At 54.8% G+C, this 21712-nt stretch overlaps 14 protein-coding genes across 14 annotated transcripts; 7 read left to right on the top strand and 7 right to left on the bottom strand.

Annotated features, from left to right (window-relative positions):
- Positions 1–198: 198 nt before the first annotated feature.
- On the top strand, positions 199–2631 carry MRET_3538 (serine/threonine-protein kinase; the record flags this gene model as incomplete). Its single annotated transcript, XM_027630165.1, has 1 exon — positions 199–2631. One exon carries the CDS (start codon positions 199–201, stop codon positions 2629–2631), a length of 2433 nt encoding a protein of 810 aa, XP_027485914.1.
- Positions 2632–2693: 62 nt separating this feature from the next.
- On the bottom strand, positions 2694–4169 carry MRET_3537 (glutamate decarboxylase; the record flags this gene model as incomplete). Its single annotated transcript, XM_027630164.1, has 1 exon — positions 2694–4169. The coding sequence occupies one exon, from the start codon at positions 4167–4169 to the stop codon at positions 2694–2696; it is 1476 nt and encodes a 491-aa protein (XP_027485788.1).
- A 334-nt stretch (positions 4170–4503) lies between these two features.
- Positions 4504–5907, top strand: MRET_3536 (CAP-Gly domain protein; the record flags this gene model as incomplete). Its single annotated transcript, XM_027630163.1, has 1 exon — positions 4504–5907. One exon carries the CDS (start codon positions 4504–4506, stop codon positions 5905–5907), a length of 1404 nt encoding a protein of 467 aa, XP_027485909.1.
- Positions 5633–7018, bottom strand: MRET_3535 (DNA primase small subunit; the record flags this gene model as incomplete). Its single annotated transcript, XM_027630162.1, has 1 exon — positions 5633–7018. One exon carries the CDS (start codon positions 7016–7018, stop codon positions 5633–5635), a length of 1386 nt encoding a protein of 461 aa, XP_027485908.1.
- Positions 7019–7130: 112 nt separating this feature from the next.
- MRET_3534 (vacuolar protein sorting-associated protein IST1) lies at positions 7131–7757 on the top strand (the record flags this gene model as incomplete). Its single annotated transcript, XM_027630161.1, has 1 exon — positions 7131–7757. The coding sequence occupies one exon, from the start codon at positions 7131–7133 to the stop codon at positions 7755–7757; it is 627 nt and encodes a 208-aa protein (XP_027485907.1).
- An 8-nt stretch (positions 7758–7765) lies between these two features.
- Positions 7766–10032, bottom strand: MRET_3533 (phospholipid binding protein; the record flags this gene model as incomplete). The annotated part of the gene is made up of 2 exons (XM_027630160.1): positions 7766–9982; positions 10009–10032. 2 exons carry the CDS (start codon positions 10030–10032, stop codon positions 7766–7768), a joined length of 2241 nt encoding a protein of 746 aa, XP_027485913.1.
- A 335-nt stretch (positions 10033–10367) lies between these two features.
- Positions 10368–12233, top strand: MRET_3532 (replication factor A1; the record flags this gene model as incomplete). The annotated part of the gene is made up of 1 exon (XM_027630159.1): positions 10368–12233. One exon carries the CDS (start codon positions 10368–10370, stop codon positions 12231–12233), a length of 1866 nt encoding a protein of 621 aa, XP_027485912.1.
- MRET_3531 (uncharacterized protein) lies at positions 12230–14167 on the bottom strand (the record flags this gene model as incomplete). The annotated part of the gene is made up of 1 exon (XM_027630158.1): positions 12230–14167. One exon carries the CDS (start codon positions 14165–14167, stop codon positions 12230–12232), a length of 1938 nt encoding a protein of 645 aa, XP_027485911.1.
- A 298-nt stretch (positions 14168–14465) lies between these two features.
- On the top strand, positions 14466–15189 carry MRET_3530 (large subunit ribosomal protein L10e; the record flags this gene model as incomplete). The annotated part of the gene is made up of 2 exons (XM_027630157.1): positions 14466–14516; positions 14578–15189. The coding sequence occupies 2 exons, from the start codon at positions 14466–14468 to the stop codon at positions 15187–15189; spliced, it is 663 nt and encodes a 220-aa protein (XP_027485910.1).
- A 221-nt stretch (positions 15190–15410) lies between these two features.
- On the top strand, positions 15411–16681 carry MRET_3529 (peroxin-13; the record flags this gene model as incomplete). Its single annotated transcript, XM_027630156.1, has 2 exons — positions 15411–15561; positions 15600–16681. The coding sequence occupies 2 exons, from the start codon at positions 15411–15413 to the stop codon at positions 16679–16681; spliced, it is 1233 nt and encodes a 410-aa protein (XP_027485896.1).
- Positions 16682–16749: 68 nt separating this feature from the next.
- Positions 16750–17883, top strand: MRET_3528 (tryptophanyl-tRNA synthetase; the record flags this gene model as incomplete). Its single annotated transcript, XM_027630155.1, has 1 exon — positions 16750–17883. The coding sequence occupies one exon, from the start codon at positions 16750–16752 to the stop codon at positions 17881–17883; it is 1134 nt and encodes a 377-aa protein (XP_027485897.1).
- A 51-nt stretch (positions 17884–17934) lies between these two features.
- MRET_3527 (H/ACA ribonucleoprotein complex subunit 2) lies at positions 17935–18582 on the bottom strand (the record flags this gene model as incomplete). The annotated part of the gene is made up of 1 exon (XM_027630154.1): positions 17935–18582. One exon carries the CDS (start codon positions 18580–18582, stop codon positions 17935–17937), a length of 648 nt encoding a protein of 215 aa, XP_027485892.1.
- A 701-nt stretch (positions 18583–19283) lies between these two features.
- On the bottom strand, positions 19284–20042 carry MRET_3526 (heme steroid binding protein; the record flags this gene model as incomplete). The annotated part of the gene is made up of 1 exon (XM_027630153.1): positions 19284–20042. One exon carries the CDS (start codon positions 20040–20042, stop codon positions 19284–19286), a length of 759 nt encoding a protein of 252 aa, XP_027485893.1.
- A 90-nt stretch (positions 20043–20132) lies between these two features.
- MRET_3525 (ornithine--oxo-acid transaminase) lies at positions 20133–21521 on the bottom strand (the record flags this gene model as incomplete). The annotated part of the gene is made up of 1 exon (XM_027630152.1): positions 20133–21521. One exon carries the CDS (start codon positions 21519–21521, stop codon positions 20133–20135), a length of 1389 nt encoding a protein of 462 aa, XP_027485894.1.
- Between the last annotated feature and the right edge of the window lie 191 nt (positions 21522–21712).

Raw genomic sequence — 21712 nt, 5'->3', positions numbered from 1 at the left:
GGAGCCGAGCGTAGATGTCGAACTTTATCACGTGACATGCATTGCAACGCGTGGTGTGCAGGAGAGAGTTTAGTGTTGTGTTGGTTTACGTAGGCGCTGGGCCGCAACGCTTGTATACATACGATTGTGTTGATCCTCTTGTGGGTGTACTGATCAGCGGGACATCAACTCCCCTGACCTGAAGAGACAAATAAGACGATGTCTACGGACGTGCCTCGTCATATTCGGGAGGCGGCCGTGCCGCTGCCGATGGCGCCGCGCCGCGCAGTGTTGCAGAGTCTGTCGACCCAGGAAACAGTGCCTGTGCAGCGTCACCAGGCCGATGCCCCCCTGTACAAGTTGAATGAAAATGGTCTGCATACAGAAGCACAAAAGGTGGTACAAGATCGCATTCGTGAGCAGCAGCCCCGTGTCCATCGTGACCATTTGGCCCCGTTGGAGGGCATCCACAATGTCCCGCCGTCGGGTGCGCAGCCACCGATTGCGAAGGAGACGACGAGCAAGAAGCCCCAGCTTCCGACGCCCCCACGGGTGATTGTCGACCCTGAGGGCCAGCAGTACGAGCGCCATGCGATGTTGGGCCAAGGTGGCTTTGCTCGCGTTTACCACGTCACCAACAGCCGTGGCGAGGACAAGGCATTCAAGGTGATTGCGAAGAGCGCCATTATGCAGTCTAAGAAGAATCGCCAGAAGATTCTTGCGGAGATTATGATTCATAAATCGCTCAAGCACGTCCACATCGTGGCTTTTGAGGACGTGTTTGAGGATGCTGAGAACGTATACTTCGTGCTTGAGCTGTGCCACAACGGCAACATGAATGACATTGTGAAGCGCCGTGGCCCATATCTTGAGAGTGAGGCGCGTTACTTTATGGTACAGATCCTTGCGGGGATTCAGAACATGCACAACAACTCGGTGATCCACCGGGACCTGAAGCTCGGTAATGTGTTCCTTGACAAGGACATGCAGGTCAAAATTGGAGACTTTGGACTAGCTGCGCTCCTGAAGTATCCAGAGGAGCGGAAGAAGACGGTTTGCGGCACGCCGAACTACATTGCGCCTGAGATCTTGTATGATCAAGGCGAGGGTCACAGCTTTGAGGTGGACATTTGGTCTGTTGGTGTGATTTTGTACACGCTGTTGGTCGGCCGCCCGCCTTTCCAGACAAGCAACGTGCAAAAGATCTATGACCGCATACGCCGTAACGAGTACGAGATTCCGCCGGAGGCGAACTTGTCGCCTGAATCGAAAGAGCTGATACGCCAGATCCTCTCGCAGCGCCCGTCCGAGCGTCCCTCTCTGCAGGAAATCATGCATCACCCGTGGTTCCAGGCGGGCACTGTGCCTCTTAGTGTGCCGTCGTCGGCCGTGTACCATCAACCTTATATCCCTACCCTCTCTGATGCCGAGAGCCGACGAAACTTTGAGGAGCTCAAGACGCGTGCTCATTGGCAAAGCGAGGAACAAGAGGCGGCCGCGCTTGCACGCACGCCGCCACGCAGTGCGCGCCAAGAAATGTGTGTGCTCGAGGCAGCTGAAGAAGATCGTGATCGCATAGACCGTGAATCTCAGCGCGCGATTGATCCGGGCAGTCCCATTTCGACGCTGCTGAAAGTGGGCCGGCAGCCGCTCATGAGGGTGCCGCAGGCCACAGGCGGGAGCCTCGCCTCCCGGATGCAGGACATGCAGCTGCAAGACAAGGCGCCGCAACGCGCCGTGCCGCGCCGTCCGCTGACGGCGATGGAGCTGACGGAGCACTACTTGAGCCAAGCACTGGCACATCTGGATCACGGCATCATCGAGCCGATGGTGCCTGTCGATCCCAATGGCGACGTCGTGACGGTGCCGCTGCCGAACGTCATTGATGGAGAGCATGGCCAGCTGCGTCTTAAGCCGGATGCGCCGCGTCTCTTTATCATTTCGTGGCTTGATCACTCGGAAAAGTACGGTCTGGGCTATGCGCTGTGCAACGGCACCGTCGGCGTGCACTTCCGCGACTCGACGAGCATGGTTCTTGCTCCTGCTCGCCAAGCCTTTGACTATGTATACACGGTGCGGCAGCGCACGGCGCACGAGCGGCACGACCAGCTGCGGCGGGAGAACTATGCGCTGCCGCCGTCGCTCGGCCAGCTTGAATGGCTGCCGCATGAGCTCGTGTCCAAGTTCAAGCTGCTGCGCTTTTTCGAGAGCGAGATCATGGAGCGCCTGTACGGTGCCGACAGCCCGCTCACGTACGTCGACGAGCAGGCGACGTCGCATCTTGGCTTTGTGCACAAGTGGTACCGCTGCAAACAGGCCATTGTGTTCCGCCTGAGCAACGGCACTGTGCAGTTCAACTTTTACGATCACACCAAAGTGTTTTTGTCGTGCGACGGCCTCGTTATCTCAGCGATCGAGCCTGTCGACCGCACGGACGGCGTGCCCATTCTCCGCACGTGGACGCTGTCGGAGCTCGTGGCGATCGCGCATCCGAGTCGCTCGGCCACCGAGGCGGCCGCGCACGAGGCGGCCCAGTTCCCGACCTATTTCCAGACGAAGCCCAGTGAGCGTCGCTTCGTGCGCCAAGTCCTCAAGAAGCTGCGCTACGTACGGGACGTGCTTCTGACGACCACCAACGCATCCACGGCCTAACTCCCTCCCTCCCTTCCTCCCCTCCCCCCTCCTCTTCCCCATATGATGTTGTAGGGTGCCGACTAATACGATCTTCCTTCACCCAAGTAGGCCAGCAGCTGTTCGTAGACATGCCATGGCGTACGTGGATGCACGACGAGGCGCAGGTACTCTTGGCCGTCGTCGAGTGGCGCATAGTCGACGGCAAACTGGCCATGCGCCTGCAGCTGTGCATGCAGCGCCCGCACCGACTGCTCGCGTGGGCGCACGCAAATCTGCAGAAACAGCGGATCGGCATGCGGCCCCAGCTCAAGCGAGGGTATACGCTGCAGCCGCTGCCACAGGGCCTGCGCCATCCGCAGGCCATGGGCAATATGGTCGCCCAGTCCCTGAGTGCCGTAGCGCAGCCACACGAGGTAAAACTTGAGTGCGTCGCCACGCCGGCCGCACCCCAGCGTCTTTGTCGCCATGTCCAGGGCATCTTCTGCCGGTGCATGAAATAGATAGCCGCCATCGCTGTGAGATGGCGGAATCAGCACGCTCTTGTCATGCACGAGCAGGAAGGAGCATTGGTGCGTCACGCCCAGCAGCTTGTGCGGATTGATCGTGATGCTGTGCGCGTTCTCCAGACCCGCTAGCACGCTCCGTTCCGGCGCATCGAGCGGTAAAAAGGCAGCTGCGCCGCCCCAAGAGGCATCCACATGCAGCCACAAATCGTACTTGCGACACACCTCGGCGATCGCTGCCACATCATCGAACGCGCCCAGCACCGTCGTGCCGCTCGTCGCACACACGATCAAAGGCACACCCTGCGGATGCGCTGCGTCCGCTTGCATCTCGGCACACATGCGCTCCAACTCGCGCACGTCCATCCGACCGTGCGCGTCGGTCCGAATGTGCACGACGGCGTCTGTGCCCAGTCCCGCCGCCACAGCCGCCCGAGCGATGGAAAAATGCGCACTAGCACTCGTAAGAATCGCAGGGTAGGCACCGCGCTCTACACGCCCATGCTGCTCGCGGTACGCCTTCATCAAGGCATAGACGCCGCCCCGGCGATACACGCCGCCGAACTTTTGCAAAAGGGCCACTTGCACGCCCAGGGTATTGGATGCCGCGCCTCCCGGCATCGTGATGCCATCTGCTTGCGGACCGTATCCCACGCGCTCGCACAGAGCTGCCGCACACTGCTCTTCGATCATCGTGAGGATCGGCGACGCGGAAAACACATGGACAGAGGCATTCATGACGCCCAGCAGCATATCACCTAGAATCGAAACGACCGCCGGCGCCGAATACAGCTTCTCAAGAAACCTCTCCGTCCACGGATTCACACTATTGTACAGAATCGCCCGCATCTTCTCCAAAAGGGAGCTCTCATCGACGCCCTGCTCAGGCAGACGCACGTCCATCGATGCCCGAAACGCATCCACACTGGGCCATGGCACAGCGCGTGCCTCACCAGACTCACCATACGCGATCCACTCGGTCGCCGTCGCCAGACACTGCGCACCTAGCCGCTCCAGCTCAGCCGAGGCCGGTTCGCCACCCAGCGGCGTCATGCGTTCCGGACAAGCCCCGCCCCTTCTTCTTCCCTCCACTTTTGGCTATGCAGGACGAGGTGCCTGCGTTTCAGGCACTCTACACCGAGCGGGCTCATGCGTTTCATGCGCAATGGCAGCGGGATATGCTCGCGCTTCTGGATGATCCTTCAGGTGCCGACATCTCGTGGCCGACGCATACCGCTCATAAACGTACGTTCACTGGGCTTACGCAGCCATCGTATATGCACGCATGCACGGCGTCCTGTCACGCCTCTTATTTCCTCGTCGTGGGTGGCGTTGGTGGCGGCCCCGGCCACTCGATCCACCCGTCCTACATGCCCTTCTTGAGTGGATGTACACGGGTCTTTCCCACCCACGCTTGGCCGATGATCTGAGCCGTACGGCACGTGTGCCCCATGCTGATATGGAAGCATGCTTAGCGCACTCGTTCGATCAAGACGCGGAGCGTATTATGGCGTATGCTCTGGCGAGCAAGCCCAAAAGCGACATATGGCATCACATCGTCGCCCACCGGTGGCCGCACATGCCCAGCACACTCCGCCTAGCACCAGCAGCCCAGCACCAATTGGCATGGCTCGTCTGCACAGGCCACTTGCATCCCTCCAGTCCATGTACGGCATCTGAGTGGCTCAGTCTGACCGACGCCCTTGCTTCCCACCATTGGCCCGAGGCAGCCCAGCTCATCGCAGCCTATGCTATGATCACTTGGGATACCCAGGCCTGCGCGCCTCTGGTCACCAAGCCGTACGTGCTGGCTGACACCGCCTTTTGGGAGTGCATGCCGCAGTGCCCTCGTGCAGCTGCCTTGCTACCGACCGTACCGCCTACTTGGCGAGCTCACCTGCTATCTTGCGTCATGGCGCATGCATCAGGCGATACCTGCCTTGCGTACATTGACGCCGTTCGGCACTATGGTCTCGATGCAGATCGCCTGTCCCTCGTTCCACTGACCACGGAGCCGAGGCAAGATGTGCTTCCCTCCGCTCGTGCCTGGCCTCACATTCTCGATACGTGCAGCCCCCTCCTGAGCTATATACTACACTTGCTCACGTCGCGCCTCGACGTACACAATGCGCCGCGCATGTACGAATACGTTGTGGGACATATTCTCTTGCCCGACGACGGCCCCATCCCAACCAAGGATGCCCTCCGTGTCGTGGAACAGGCGCAGCAGGACATTGTACAGTTCTTGCATGCACACTGGGTGCATGTACGCGCCGCGCGCGGCTTCGACGCACTCCCGCGATGGTGCCTCAAAGAACTCAGCGACGAATTGGGCATCGATGCGCCTGACCTTACGCTCGACTATACGCCGACCTCCTCCGCCACGGTCAGTGATGCTCAAAGCACCGTTGGCATGACTAGTGCAGGGCTGAACACGACGCGAGCACCTACGCACCGCGGTCCCGCGAGTATGTATGCGGCTGTACTCAACAAGAGCGCTGCTGCACACGCCTCGATTAAAAGTCAAGCGACTGTCTCTGCGCAATGCGTTTCTGCTCCTGCGCCTGCCGCACGATCCGCGTGCACACCTGATCAAACTGTGCGACAAAGGGACGCAAGCTCGTATTTTCCCACTCATTATGGCCCGACGCCTCGGCCACTTGATTCAGCTCTTGCAGTACCTGCTCGACGGTCGGTGCAGATGTCTGAGGATCAAACGACTGAATCTGCTCTAGCTCGAGCGGAACACAAATGCGGCCTGTCGACGGATGCACCACAAAAGGCGCCTTGAGCAAGTGGTTCTGCCGTTTCGATACCTCTGAATCGATGCGTGGATATGTGTACTGCAGCACAATATCTTCGAGCGCCGCCACCCACGCGGGCCGGAGGCGTTCCTGCGAGCGGGCGGCTACCTCCAGTACGTCATCCCATTTTTGCACACTTGAACGAGAGGTGGCCCACTTGGACTGCAGCTTGGCCAATGCATCTGCATCGGACGCCGGCAGCAATGACAAAAGCACGTCAGAGCGATCCTGTGCACGGAAACAGTCCTGGTCCTGCAGAACCAAATCCACAAAGGCGCGCTGTAGCAAACCACGATGCCTTGCGTGGGCTGTACTGCTTGTGGCCGTCAGAATGTCGTGACCCAACGCACGTCGCAGGCTAGGATGCAGCGTGCGATGGAAGCCGGGTGCGGACGCACCCAAGGACACCTTCTTGGCCTGATTGGCACTGCCTTTGATCACCTCGATCCAGCCGACGAGGGCCTTACGTGCATCGTCGGCCAGCACAAAGGCTTCCTGGTCCGATACCCAACAGTGAATACCACGCCGACCTGAATATACCCAGACGATATGCTTAAAGCCAAAGTCTTCACGTAGTGTCATGTCCAACACTTCGGCCGCCACCCCAATCCACTTCCAGCACCGATGGCAAATACTTTTATCGGAGCAGCACGTTCGAATTTCGTCATAGTCTGTCATGTCAATATCAAACACAAGTTCGCGAGCGACAGGTCGGAACGTGGCCTTTTGCATTGTCTTGCGGTCCTTGGGCTTGGCGCTGTAGACCGGTCCGATTTCAAATCGCGATGGGTTCAGTCGACACACTTCCTTCTTCCACTCGTCCCACGTCGAGTAGCTTTGGTATCGTAGGTAGGCGTTATTCTGAAGAGTAAGGGCAAATTCGCGGTGCGTAAAGTTCCGCGCGGGAGTAATATCACGATTCAACCACATGTACAAGGACTTGAAGGGCAAAATGCGGCGATAGTACACCAGCAGCGCCATGGGGTCAACTGAATCGTCCGTTTTAGATTGCGACATCACGGGCTCATCCATTCTGGATACGGCCTGATCCCACGCCTTGTCTTCCTCCATAGCATCTGGGGCTTCGACCGCCGCCATCGTAGCACACGCGCACCTCTATTACGACGCAGGCCACGCGTCACGAAGCGCGCTCGGCCCACGTGGCTCCAAGGGCGTCCACGCGCCCCTCCTCCACCGATTGGTGTCGAACATGGCACGGTGGCATGCGACGCGCACCAAGATCCAGCTCAAGCTCGCGATCCAGCGATCGCGCATGCTACAGGAGAAAAAAGCCGCACTGCATAAAAAAGTGCGACTGGAAATTGCGGAGCTCGTAGAGCGCCAAAAGCTTGAATCTGCGCGCGTCAAAACCGAATCGCTGATCATGGACGATATACATTTGGAGTTGCTTGAACTGCTTGAGCTCTACTGTGAGACACTCTATGCCAGATTCGGATTACTAGAAGGACGCGACAATGAGCCTGATGATGCGATCCGCGAGCCGATGATCGCCATTATTCATGCGGCTCATCGCACAGAGGTGAAGGAACTACATGTGCTCCAAAACATGCTGAGTGCACGCTACAGTACCGAATTTTCTGAGGCAGCTTTACAAAATACAGAGAACTGTGTTTCGGAACGCATCACACGCAAGCTAGCATTTCATCTGCCACCACCCGAGATGGTGGATGCGTACTTGAGCGAAATTTGCAAGGCCTACCAGGTACCCTTTGGTCAGGCGCCGACGCCCCCTGATACCCTTTCGACCGAGGCTGGCGACCACGATTGGCACACGTTGGTGCAGCGATTCGATGCACTGAAACGAACTCATGGATGACAAGTGGTCTATGTGGCAATGGCACTTGTGCGCATCGTGACAGGCTCTGCACGATGAGGAAGCGTCGAGGGCTGTGTGCCAGCAGACGATCGTGCGCGTGACGTATCCTCAGGATCACGGATAACCATGGCCTCAGTATCACGGCGATGACGACGACGACGAGGTAGTGTGACAAACTTGGGCATCGGGCGACAGTCGAGGTCTGTCGACACGTTTGTCGAGCCCTGCAACGCCTCGATCCAGTCAACAAGGTGGTGGTTGTTGCGCGTTTGAATCAAAAACTGGTTATTCGCCACCTTGATGCGAATAACGCAAGGTCGCTTGGTATAATCTGCTGCATAGCCACACTGTGCCCCATCCATGGAGTAGGTGTGGAAATGATGCTTTTCGAGCATGTCGACAAATCGAGTGCGCTCTTCTTGATTGGGCACACGTGGCGCATGAGATGGTGCCTGATAGGACGCAAATGAGCGGCCCAGCTCAATGCCTTGCTTCACGCGTTCTTCGAGTGACATCGACAGCTCATCAACCGCAACGTGGTTGTCGTCCAGCACATCTTCCGCATTGCATGGCTGCTTGTGCACAAGGACACCCTCACTGTTGTTCAAATTCCATGCGTGCGTAGGCGTCATGTCTGGGCGGTAGAAAAGCGACACATTCGTCTTGTACATGTAGAGAGCCGTACCATGCACCACAAAGTACATGGAATCCCATCCACGCGCCATGCCCGTGTCAGCTGTGCGGTTCTCCATTTTGCAGGGCAAATATCCTTCCATGTGCACCGTGCACTGGTACGGTGGAAGCTCTTCTTCGCCCTCTCTAGGCATATCTTCCGAGAATGACAAGCTCGACCTGCTTGCATCATGGAGCAACAGCTTGTTCCCCCTCTCATGTTTCATCATCGAGCGCTCCTGCTCCATGGCCACACCATGAAGAATGTTATTGGCATGAAGCAACATGTCATGTGTCAGGCTGCTCGTACCAATCTGCTTCGACAGTTCTGAGGGATCGACTTGCAGTCTCAGCAGTCCTTGGCCTTGGTTGCGACGCATCCACAAAGGGGGTTTGTTGTCTGGCATGCTGCCCAGTAAGCCGAGAGTATTGGGGGATTTATTGGCCGATACTGCCGCCAATGTAGTCCCCTGCTTATGCGCACCCGCGAAAGAGTCGAGTCTCCGTGGTGTGGTCGTAAGAGAATCACCCGGGCTCTCTTCCACTACACTCCTTTCAGGACCATAGGGGGCCCTCCGAGCGGTGGGTGACGGTAACACAGTCGGCGAGTTGAGCTGGGACCGCCATAGCCGCGGCGTAGCGGTGCCACTGACGACATCACAGGTTGATGTCATCCACAGTGTCGGTGCACCTAACATGGAAGACCGATGGCTCATAATTTGCGTAGGCGTCGGCGGTACGGTGTCATTCAAGATCGAGTCTCCAGAGCCATGTTCATCAAATCGAGTTGAAACGGATAGAGAACTGGAATGATCATGCGGTTGTGGGCCTTCTTCACGTATGCGTGTCAAGCTCCCTGGGCTTCTCTCCTGCTCCTGAACCGTGGGCACCTCTAGACCCTGATGAGATGACGAGGTCGACGCCATTGGAATCGATAAACCGGTCGAATCATCGAGCTTGATTGGGGCTCCAGACGACGGAGCTATACCTGACATTCGCAAAGGAGAATGACCCACACCGCTGGCTCGACGGCTCAGTGACCGGAACTCCGTGAGGGTCGAGGCACTAGCGGGCAAGGATATCGAAGGAGTAGCATAGCCGCTTGCGATTCCGGCTGTTTGAGCCACTTGTGGCACCATATCTTGCGGTACAGGATAGAAAAAGGGTGGTGGCGACATTTCCCTCGAAGGAGAATCATGAAACTCGGACTCGCTTGTGTCAGTGACTTCTTCAATCGATGTATGGCTCTGATCCGTCGTCATGGAATGCGTCGAGGTCACACTGCTTGACAATGACGATTCGGAATTCTGAGTATTGGCTTCTTCGGGCACGACATCTTCATTTCTGGACCTGTTCTTTACTTCCATAGGCCGGGCCAAGGCACTGCGAGATTTGGGCCGTCGCAGGTGAGACGTCGTCCAGCGAACTAGATTTTCAGCGCTGTCAAACGTGCTGGAAGCATCTTGACGCTTTGAAGGCTGTTTCTGTGCAGCGGTAGAAGTGGTATGGTTTTCAGACTTGTTGACCGATTTTTGAAAAGGTATGCGAGTTGACTGGGATGAGCGTAGTACGGACATACCAAGTTCCAGAAGCCACTTGTCATGGCCTCGAAAGTCACAATGCAGACAAGGTGTGCAACCTATGCCAGCGACTCCGACTTATCAATAATCTAAGAGAAGATTGAGTACCTGGGAAGTCGACTGTTTAGCCACGGGTGGTAAGTCGAGGGTATGGCCCTCAACCCCACTTTTTTTTCCGCTGGTCGCGTGGGTTCGACGATTGTCAATCCATGCAGTAATTAAGGTCCCCGCAAGCTTACGTCGGACTTACTGACACGTGGTACCACGTGGATTTCCGACGCGTCTGCGCGTTCAGTGCCGTGTGCCGTGTGGCAACAGTGTTGCTTGCCTCATTGGCGTCCATCACCAGGTCCCTACCATGTCGTCAGAGCAACTTACAGAGGGCGTGATTGGAAGCATGCTCGCCTCCACGGATGGAACAACACCTGTTGTTCCAAAGTGCCAAATCCTCAGCTTGAAGAAGCTGCAGACAACCAGTGCCAGCGCCAATGTGAGTGAGCGCTACCGTGTCGTGCTCAGCGATGGAGTACACTATACACAGGCCATGCTAGCCACACAATTAAAACCCCTTGTGGAAAATGGTATGCTGGATAAGAATGTGGTTGTGCGCATTACTCAGTTCACGTCTAACACCGTTCAAAACCGCAAGATTCTCATCTTACTCAACCTTGAACCGATTTCTTCCGCCCTGCCCCACCGCATTGGCAACCCACAAAACATCGAGGCCTCTTCATCTAAGCCTGAAGCAAAGCCGCAAAGTGCGGACAGTAAGCCTGCTGTGCCCGCGGCTGCCCCACAAGCCTCACGACCTGCGCCCTCGGTCGCTGCTCAGGCTCTCTCCGGCTCGCGTGGCGTGGCCAAAGCAAGCTCAGGTATGCCCGTTTACCCTATTGATGCCCTCTCTCCATACCAAAACAAATGGACGATCAAGGCGCGTGTCACTCTCAAGACGGACATCAAGCATTGGTCTAATGCGCGTGGCGACGGTAAGCTGTTCAGTGTGCATTTGATGGACGAGAGCGGTGAGATCCGTGCTACAGGATTTAATGATGCTGTAGATCGCTTTTACCCGATTTTACAAGAGAATAAGGTCTACTTTATCAGCAAAGCTAAGGTCACGATCGCCAAGAAGCAGTTTAGTACGCTTCCGAACGAGTACGAAATCTCGCTGGAGAGTGGCAGTGAAATTGAAGAATGTGCCGAGGCAGGCGACGTGCCTGAAGTAAAGTACAACTTTGTGCCTATCAATGAGCTCAATACGGTCGAACCGAACAACACGACGGATGTCATTGCCATTCTGGACAGCTACTCTGATGTATCCGAGATCGTATCAAAGGCCACGCAGCGTCCTATTAAGAAGCGTGAACTGTCACTGATAGACAGCAGTGGCATGAGTGTGCGCATGACGCTGTGGGGCTCTCAAGCTGAGAACTTTGAAAGCACCATTAGCGGCGAAGACAAACCTGTCATGGCATTTAAGGGCGTCAAGGTAAGTGACTTTGGTGGTCGAAGTCTGAGCATGTTTTCGAGCTCTACCATGTCGATCAACCCCGATATCCCTGAGTCGCATGGACTCCGTGGTTGGTACGACAATGAAGGAAACGCTGCACCTATCCGAGCCATTTCGTCTGCTATGGATGGCGGCGCAGCGGCAGGTGGTGGCACCACGCCTGGAGCGATGCGTGCTAACGAATTTCGCACGTTCGCCCAAGTCAAGGACCAGTCCCTAGGCACGTCGTTTGAACGCGCTGACTTTTTTAATACGCGGGCTATGGTAGTGTATATCCGCCCAGGCACGCTGTACTACACGGCATGTCCATCGCAAGAGTGTAACAAGAAAGTGCTGATGGACGACGATGGCAACTGGCGCTGTGAGAAGTGTGACAGGAGCTACCCTGCACCTGTGCGTCGCTACATTTTTTCGGCTAATGTGGCAGACTATACGGGACAGATCTGGGTCAGCGGCTTTAACGAAGTTGGCGAGACGCTCCTCGGTATCACCGCCGATGAGCTGGATGTAATCCAAAACGAAAGTGAGGCTGGCTTCAAAGCTGTCTTGTCTCGTGCTATCGGCCGTGTCATCGATATTGGATGCCGTGCTAAGCAGGAAACTTTTAATGATTCGAGCCGAGTTCGGTATACCATGACGCGTCTCCAACCCGTCGACTTTAAAAAGGCTGGTCACGAACTCGTTAACAAGATACATGCATTGCAGGCTAATTAACTGCGTAGTATGTCCCGACGACACACTGGACATTGTTGAGCATGGCGCAGTAGTTCTATAGTACAATGGTTGTGGAAGCTGTGGTCAGTCATAAACAATACGCACATGTGAAAACAAGGTAATATACAAGCAAGTTGTCCTTCGCGGAACTGCTCGAGACAAATTCCGCACCGGTCAACACGCATCCCGGCGACACTAAGTCGAACGCGGACTTGGCCTGATGTCGTGACGCGGCGATGCTCTAATTCGACTCGGCCAACCGAGATGCCCTCGAGCTCCTCGGTCGTCCGCTGCGTCTGTTCACGCGCCGGGCCAAGGAAGTCGCTGATCAGCGTCGCCCATTCATAATGAGTGGCTGGATGGTCCAAATGCGCCACGGCCACATCTAGGTCAGTGATGCCCTCAGACGCGTCGAGGGGCTGTGCTTCCTCAGATGGTTGTGTTGCTGTCATGGCCACGTCTTGGTCTGTATTGCTTTCAGACACGTTTTCTGGCTGTACATCCTCTGTATGCCGCGATTCGGACACTGCTTCTGAGACCTGCACTTCTGGTATGTCTGCATGCTCAGTTGTGAGAACGCTACGCTCGAATTCCTGGGTAGAATCGATCGCTTGCGCCGACGCTGAAGTAGGCTCTGATCTAGGAAAATGGCGCGTGGCGTCAGTCACGACAGGAAGTCGCACTTGTCTAGGTAAAGGCGCCACGGAGGATTGAGCATTAGAAAAAGCACTGCCAAAGTGGCCGGGCATGGAAGCATTCCGGCGCAATAGGCGCTCTTCATGTTCGTTCATGTCCCGATTCAACGCTTCGGGTAATCGATTTTGAGACTGCCACATTCGGAGCTGGTCATAGGCCGACCGAATGTAAGGAACGCGGGATGGCGGTGGCGGTGGTAGTGGACGAGATACTGGTGGTTCGACCCCCGAGTCTGGTATAGGAGGTACGCGTCTGGGTAGGGATTCTCGGCTCTGCTGTTCATGACGCGCATCGGCCTCTTGTCGATGTAATGCTTCGAGTGCATCATGCTCATGCTGCCATTCCTCATCTGAATTGTCGACTTCATCCAGTCTTGAATCTTCGCTAGAAGTATCGTCTACTGTATCACCATGATCACGACGTGTGAGGGCCTGAGGAGCTTTGGGCACTTCGAGCGTTGGGAATTCCACCGTATCCGACTGAACTGCTGGTCGATTCCACCGAACTGTCTCAGGCTGCGTCGTGACAGTACTAATCGTGTTTCGCATAGATGGGTGCGGCACACCGGCGCGTCGTCTTTCCATTCGAGCTACACGCTCTTCCAGACTGAATCCAAGTAAGCGATCGCGTTCCCATGCATCACTCTCGCGGAGCTTAACAGGGTCAACGGGTGCTGGTAATCGAGTCACATATTCAACTTCATCATGATCAGATTCTTCATCCTCACTCACAAAGGCGGGCGGAGGACTTCGGGGAATCGGCGGACCCGACGGCCTAGCGCTGGGTGTCTCTGATGGCACAAAAGGTGGCGGCGGATCAGCATCATCTGTGGATGTGAGCACACCCATACTGTCCCATACATTCACACGGCGATCCAGCTCACGTGTGGCAGTGGTTCTCATACTTGTTGTCGAACGTTCGCGGCGTGGCTGTGTTCGAGTGGTGGCAGCACGCTCTGATGATAGCGTTTGGGCTGGCACAGCGTGTATACCTGAGCTCGATGCAGGATGAGCACTCTTAGATTTGGCAGTCCGCTTCTTAGTTCTTCTCATGTTATCAGGGGCAGTAAGCGTAACTCGCCCAAAGTGGCTTTCAACATTGGTGAGGAATGGTACTGTGGTGGCCGAGGAGGCATTCCCAACACCATTAAATGAGCCACGCACTTGCGTATTGGAGGTGAGAGAGCGTAACAGACTTTCACTCTCCCCACGCCTTGTCGGACCTGAACCTTGGTTCATTCTTCAGCAGGCCGCGGTGCGCGCACACAAAACCATGCGCCTAGTGTCCAATGGCGCGCGTGTCGTGCGTTGCAGGCCCAACACACCAGGCCCGAGCGCAAAGATATTTATGTGGAGGATGACTCACCCACACGTCATTACACGTGATGAACTGTAAATCTCGTGCAAATTGCTGACACATGTCCGCCTCGCTTAGGGGGCAGTTGTGAAGCGAACTTTCTCTCCTTACCACGCCACAAGGTCAACGTACGTTTTGCCACCGGGCTTTTTGAGACATTGTATACTAACACGAAGCAGAATGGGACGTCGACCTGCTCGTTGCTACCGCTACTGCAAGAACAAGCCTTACGTATGTATCTGACCCGCTTCGACTATAAGTCTTTTGAGAACATTATGCTAACCCATGACAGCCCAAGTCTCGGTACAACCGTGGTGTGCCGGACCCTAAGATCCGTATCTACGATCTGGGTCGTAAGAAGGCTTCGGTGGATGAATTCCCATTCTGTGTCCACCTTGTCTGTGACGAACACCAACAGATTACGTCGGAGGCCCTTGAAGCTGCTCGTATCTGTGCCAACAAGTACATGGTGAAGATGACGGGTAAGGATGCTTTCCACCTCCGTGTGCGTGTCCACCCCTACCACGTCATCCGTATCAACAAGATGCTTTCGTGCGCTGGTGCCGACCGTCTGCAGACGGGTATGCGTGGTGCCTTCGGTAAGCCGTACGGACTTGTCGCCCGTGTCAACATTGGTCAGGTGCTTCTGTCGATCCGCACGCGTGATGGCAACCGTCCTCACGCCGTCGAGTCGCTGCGTCGCTCGCGTTACAAGTTCGCTGGTCGCCAGAAGATTATCATCTCGAAGAAGTGGGGCTTCACGGACATGAGCCGCCAGGAGTACCTCGAGGCCCGTGACAGCCACCGTGTCATCAAGGATGGTTGCCACCTGAAGTACATTACTAACCACGGTCGTGTCGAGAACAACCTCCGCCTCCAGGCCCAGGTTGCTGCCTCGAAGTAAATTCTTATATACACGGCATGGTTCCATCAAACTAGGCCTCTTTTCGATAGTGTGGTCTAGTTGAGTTCTGTACGAAAAAATGACACTAGGTTGGATGGCCTCATAGATGCAAGTGAGTTGGGTAGCTGTTCGCAGCGGCGAGTGCCACGTGGACATAGCTTGTCCGAACCCCGCCTACTTGCCGGCAGCACTGGTTCAGATTAGCATTCCATTGTGTGGATATGCCAGCTCCCCCTAAACCATGGGAGCAGAAAAGTGCTACAGAAGTAGCAAGTCCACTATCAGCTTCCTCGAATAGTGCGCCTGAAGCTGCACCTGCTTTGCCAGAACAGCCTGCGTCCCTGCGATCTGGCATGGACGCCACAACAACAGGTGTGTATCTTTGTAAAATGATCGTTCTAACGAGCTAGGTGGTATGAATGCTAATCGCGGCTATATGAGCGGCTATGGTGGCTATGGAAGTATGGGCGGCTATGGTGCATACGGTGGCCTGGGTGGCTACGGTGGCTATGGTAGTGCCTATGGCTCGCCATATTCTCGATACGGTGGCTATGGCGGCATGGGCTACGGAGGCATGGGCTATGGCGGCATGGGCTACGGAGGTATGGGGTACGGCGGCATGGGCTATGGAGGTATGGGATATGGTGGCATGGGTTTTGGCCAGCCAGGTGAAAACTCGTTAACCCAGCGCATGGAGAGTGGCACTCAGGCCACATTTGAGCTGATTTCATCGATCGTGGCCACTTTCGGTGGATTCGCTCAGATGCTTGAGTCTACATTCATGGCGACACACTCGAGCTTTTTCGCTATGGTCGGTGTGGCAGATCAATTTGCGCATCTCCGCAACTACCTCGGTGAAGTGCTCAGTATTTTTGCCTTGGCCCGGCAAATCAAAAATCTCTACCTTCGCATGATAGGACGACGCCCTGTGCATGGCATCGATGCAAAGAATTTTGGTGAATTCAAGCGCGTTGGTGGTGCCAAGCCACAGCCCAGCAAGCGTCCGCTTGCGCTTTTCTTCCTTGCCGTCATCGGCCTGCCATACTTGATGGGCAAAGTCGTCAAGTTGATTACCGCTAAGCAGGAAGAGGAGCGTGCACGTCTCTCCAAGCAAGCTGCTGAAGCTGGTACGAGTTTACAAATGTTGCAGGATGCACAAGGTGCTGCTGCGCTCGATCCAAGCAAGCTAACCTTTGTGCGCGCCCGCTTTGCCTACACCGCAACTGACAATCTCGAGCTCAGTCTGAGGCAAAATGAGATTATCGCAGTACTGAGTAAGACAGATCCTCAGACTGGCGAAGAGAGTCAATGGTGGCGCGGGCGAACGCGTGACGGACGTATCGGATGGTTCCCCAGCACCTATGTCGAGACGTTAGAACAGGCACGAGACCGCGCCACGAAATCGGCACCTAAGCCTGCCATTGAGGCAAGCACAACCTCGCCACAGGCGCAACATACCAAGATCGTGGCATCCAAAACATCCACCCAGTAAGTCATGACGGTGCTGTAAATTTTGTAGTATAGGAATACCAAGAGCTTACGCTTTCTCTCCACACCACCATGTCTTGCATGTTGAGCGGTGCGCGGCGATGGGCGTCCACGTTAGCCCGTAGGCGTGTTATAGTGTCTGGTATTCAACCAACGGGTGTGCCGCATCTAGGCAACTACTTGGGCGCGCTCAAGACATGGACAGCGTTGCAAAATGAAGCAGATCCACAGGACGAGCTGTACTTTTTTATAGCCAGTCTGCACGCATTGACCATCCCACAAAATCCAAAGCAGTTGTACCATGACCGACGAAACTTGCTGGCTGCTCTTATAGCAGTAGGTTTGGACCCGCACAGATGCACCATATTTATGCAAGACCAAGTACCTCAGCATGCCGAACTGAGCTGGCTCCTGATGTGTCAATCACCATTTGGCCGTCTCGAGCGAATGACGACGTGGAAATCCAAAATTGCTACGATCCAAAACAGCGCATCTGAAGACCACGTCAACGAGTCTCAGCTTCAGCTGGGCCTCTTTGCTTACCCTGTCCTTCAGACCGCCGACATTCTCATGTATCATGCCACCCATGTGCCTGTCGGAGAGGACCAACAGCAACACTTGGAGCTCACTCGCGACTTGGCACACTCATTCAACCGCTCTGTAAAGAAACCATTCTTTCCTATTCCCGAGGCGCTGCTTTCCGAGTCAAAGCGCATTCTGTCCCTCCGCAATCCTGAACAAAAAATGTCCAAGTCAGCCCCTGATGCCAATTCTCGCATCATGCTGACTGACACGCCTGAGCAGATCCAGTCGAAAGTGAAAAAAGCTGTGACGGATAGTGAGGGTACCCTGTCCTTTGATCCCGCATCACGTCCAGCGATAAGCAATTTACTCCAGATTCTTGCAGGCATGGATGGCGGCGTGCTTCAATCACACATGACGCAAGAGATCACGCAGGAGCGGAAAGACCCAGCATTTTTAGCACGCTTCCTCAACGAATATGCTGGTGGATCCAGTGCTGCCCTAAAGCGCACTCTGGCAGACAGTATCATTGAAGAACTGCGACCTGTGCAGAAGGAATACTCCCGCCTGATTAGCGAAGACGGCTTTCTGGATGAAATCGAACGTTTGGGTTGCGAAAAAGCATGCTTACGGGCCCAAGAGACCATGTCTCAAGTACGAACCATGCTAGGTCTGCATCAGTAGGCAAATGCATTTGCAGTCTATGGTACAAGACAACTATACGTCCGCACAGGTTTAGCTCATAAGCACCTGCTCAACCAATCGCGACGCTTCCTTATGCAGAAAAGAGTAGTCTTCTTGGTAGTCTTCTTTTACTTTAGTCTCGCCTTTTTCCACGGCTTTCTTACCGCCGCCTGGCACGATCATCACACAGCTCGTCGGCCGCTTCGTGCTCGAAGCATTTCCCAGCTGGTCCTTTGAGGCCACATACACGTATGGACATCCAGAATCCTCGCAAAGCACAGGAATGTGTGACAAAATGTCAATAGGCGAAATGTCGCCCGCTAGAATTACGAGACCTTTTTCGCCCTTGCGCAGACCTTTGACGACCTCCTTCACACCGCGCTTGACATGACCGCGCGACTTGGAAGCTTTCCTGATAGTCTTGTACACTTTTTTCGTGAGTGCTTCGGATGCAAGCGGACAGGCAATAGGGCTGAGCGTCGATGGGTCAACCTCTACATCGACGTCTGCCACGTCCATCATGGACACATCAGCTGCATCATCGGCCTCTGTTGCGGATTCCTTCTTTTCCTTCTTGTCCTTTTTCTTTTCCTTCTTCTCTTTCTTCTCTTTCTTCTCTTTCTTCACAGACGCCTCGGCAGCGACGGCCTTCTTCTGCTTCACTTCCTCTGATGCCATGACCGGTAAAATTTCGTTCATCGGTGCGGATGGCCTCCATACCAGCCTGCATTCGGCCGAATGAACAAAGGGTCGCCGCTCGGTGCTGGCATTCGTTCTTTTTTTTCCTGCCAGGTTTTCCATCCGCTCTGTTACGCCCCCTTGGGTGCCTTGCCATGTATTGTAAATGAATGGTACGTTGAGCACCACCATAGCGTCAGGATGCTTCAACAACTACAAACTAGAGTCTCGCGGTGACTCTATGTCGATTCGCGATAACTTCTTTGTTGCCTGATTCTTTGTGTGCTAGTCAGAACTTGTCTAACATGCCAGAGTACGTATCACGAGCGTGCATCAGCATCCTTTGCCTAAGCTGTGATTACCTATCAATCGAAAGATTGCTGGAAATTACCGTCTGAGGGTGCGAATAGGGCCGCAACTCCCTGCACCTGTCTTGAAGATTTTTTAGAGGCTGTTTATGAGCTTGGCATTCACTGCGATGCATGTCATGTGGGAACGGTTTGCTTACTTGCCAGATGTAAGTTTTTGCCCAATTCTCTTGTGATGAGTTTTATCACGACGGTCTGCGTACGATTTCGGTCTCTGGCGAAATGGCCCGATAAACCCAATTCTGTATCCGGGCACTACTCTGATTTTCTACTCCCATGCTCTGTTTTTGAAGAATGGACGCTGACATGTACAGATCGTATATAAAGGAAGTGTATGTACATACAAGGCACGTTTTAGTTAGGTTTCTGGTCGCGTGGTTCGTTGCACGGAGGTGGTATAGGCGATGCCGGGTTGATCGGCGGGAGTCTCATGGTGCCGATCTTGAAGTACTTGGGATGCTGTGCATAGAACCTATGCCATTGGTTGAGCATGACGTGTTCCGCCTCTGTAAAGCCGCGAAGGTCGTGAGTCAAATGCGATTCGAAACACCCTGTGACATAGGCGCGCGACGCATCTCGACCGGCAAAGAAATGATACGCACCGCCTTTGCCGTAATGGTTCCTTCCGGGCGTGACATCAAATACATCACCTTTGATGGCAAGATATATAGGACCGCTTGATTCACCATTGAACCTTTGTAGCTGCTCTGGCGTAAATTCGCGCATAGTCGGTGGAAAGTAGGTACGCCAGTTGGTCCATTTGCCACGATACCCCCATAAGAAGTCGCCATGAATAAACTGGCCGGCAAAAAGGGCAATGATAGCTACAACGAACGCCGTGTAGGTCAATGAGAACAAGCAATTCGCAAGGAAAGGTACATCTTCCTCCTCATCTAGCTCAGGGTCATAAGGAACAGATCGTCCTTCAGCCCTCGCCTGCTTGCGCTCCTTAATTTGCTTCTGTTTTTCAAGCCAACGCTGGTGCACCAAATAAGCCTTGTTGATGCGCTTATGTGTCACCTTGCGTCCTGTAGACGGATCTATATCAAAGAGCGGTTCTTTCTCGGAATTTTCGCCATTCGTGGACGGGATTCGATGATACTGCGCACACATATCGTAGGCGGTCAAGAGGCCTGGCTGCGCCTATTCTAGCGTGATGCATGTTGTGGAGATGCTTAGTCATTATGATGAGACGCTACGTGCCTAGTGTGCCTCGGCGCCAGGGATGGTGTCAACCTTGTCAAGGTCGTCGAGAGCCTCCGTAATGATCTTGATGCCGCGCTCCATCTCCTCCTCTGAAATGACCAAGGGAGGGGCAAGGCGAATGATGTTTTGGTGAGTGGGCTTAGCAAGAAGGCCCTTGTCTTTGAGAAGAAGGCAGAGGTCCCAAGCCGAACGGCCTTTGGTGCTCTTGGTCTCGTCAATGACAATAGCGTTCAGCAGACCCTTACCACGCACCTCAAGAAGAAGTGGATTCTGGATCTGCTTCAAGCTCGAGCGCATTGACTCACCGAGCTTCTCGGCACGCTCACACATGTTTTCTTTGACGATCGTGTCGAGAGCCGTGATAGCCACAGCCGATCCTAGAGGGTTGCCACCGTATGTACTGCCATGCTCACCAGGCTGAATGCATAGCATCACGTCCTTGTCAGCAAGAACAGCACTGACAGGGTAAACACCAGCGCTCAGTGCCTTTCCGAGCGTCACAATATCGGGACGCACTCCATAGTGATCACAGCACAGCATTCGACCCGTACGACCAAGACCTGTTTGAATCTCATCGCAGATCAGGAGCACGTTGTGCTTCTTGCAAAGTGCCTCGACCTTCTTGAAATAGTCGTCATCTGGCACCATGATACCAGCTTCACCCTGAATCGGCTCAAGCAGCACAGCAGCCGTCTCGTTACCATACTTCTCCAACACGGCTTCAATATCCTCGGCATGGTTATAACGGATCTTGATATCATCGACGACAGGACCCACACGCTCGAGCATGGGACCAAAGCCGTTGCGACTGTCAGGATCAGTGCTCATACTAATCACACCGATGGTGCGGCCGTGGAAGTTGCCAGTAGCGCTCAATACGCGAGCTTTGTCTTCTGGCACACCCTTCTTGACATACGCCCACTTACGAGCCAGCTTCATGGCCGTCTCCACAGCCTCAGCACCAGTATTCATTGGAAGCACCATGTCATACTTGAGAAGTTCCGTGACACGCTTGGCAAACTGAGCGAAGACCGAGTTGTAAAAGGCGCGAGATGACAGCGTAAGTTTCTGGGCTTGCGCAATCAGCGTCCCAACCACAGCGGGGTGACAGTGTCCGTGGTTCACAGCTGAGTATGCAGACAAGAAATCCAGGTATTCCTTGCCCTCTGGATCCCATACACGCGAGCCATGAGCGCGGTCAAAGACCACAGGAAGCGGGTGGTAGTTGTGGGCACCATACTCATTCTCCATCTTCATAAGCTCTTCGGACGAAAAATGCTGGCGTGTCGAGGCAGTGTGAGCTGCATGGCCCATAGCAGAGGCAGACGAATACACCGTCTGACCAAAGTGGCTCAACTTCTGTTGGAATTGCTCAAAGTTGGACATATTAGGAGGGGGAGGAGTGAAAAATGTATGGTGCGTTAGGGCGTCGCCCAATTAGCCATGGGCGTGGCCTGCTTGCACGTCAGCTGTGTGCGCCCAATCCCTGAGCTGGATGTTTCACGTGTCCAGCACGTGGCCAAACGAACACTATCGTGCCTGGCCCCACGACAAAGCGGTGAGGCGCGTTCATCTTG

The sequence above is a fragment of the Malassezia restricta genome, chromosome VI, assembly GCF_003290485.1.
Source record: "Malassezia restricta chromosome VI, complete sequence".
Taxonomy (NCBI): Eukaryota; Fungi; Basidiomycota; class Malasseziomycetes; order Malasseziales; family Malasseziaceae; genus Malassezia; species Malassezia restricta.
The sequence above is the reverse complement of the archived record's forward strand: the minus strand, read 5'-3'. Positions and strand labels throughout refer to the sequence as shown.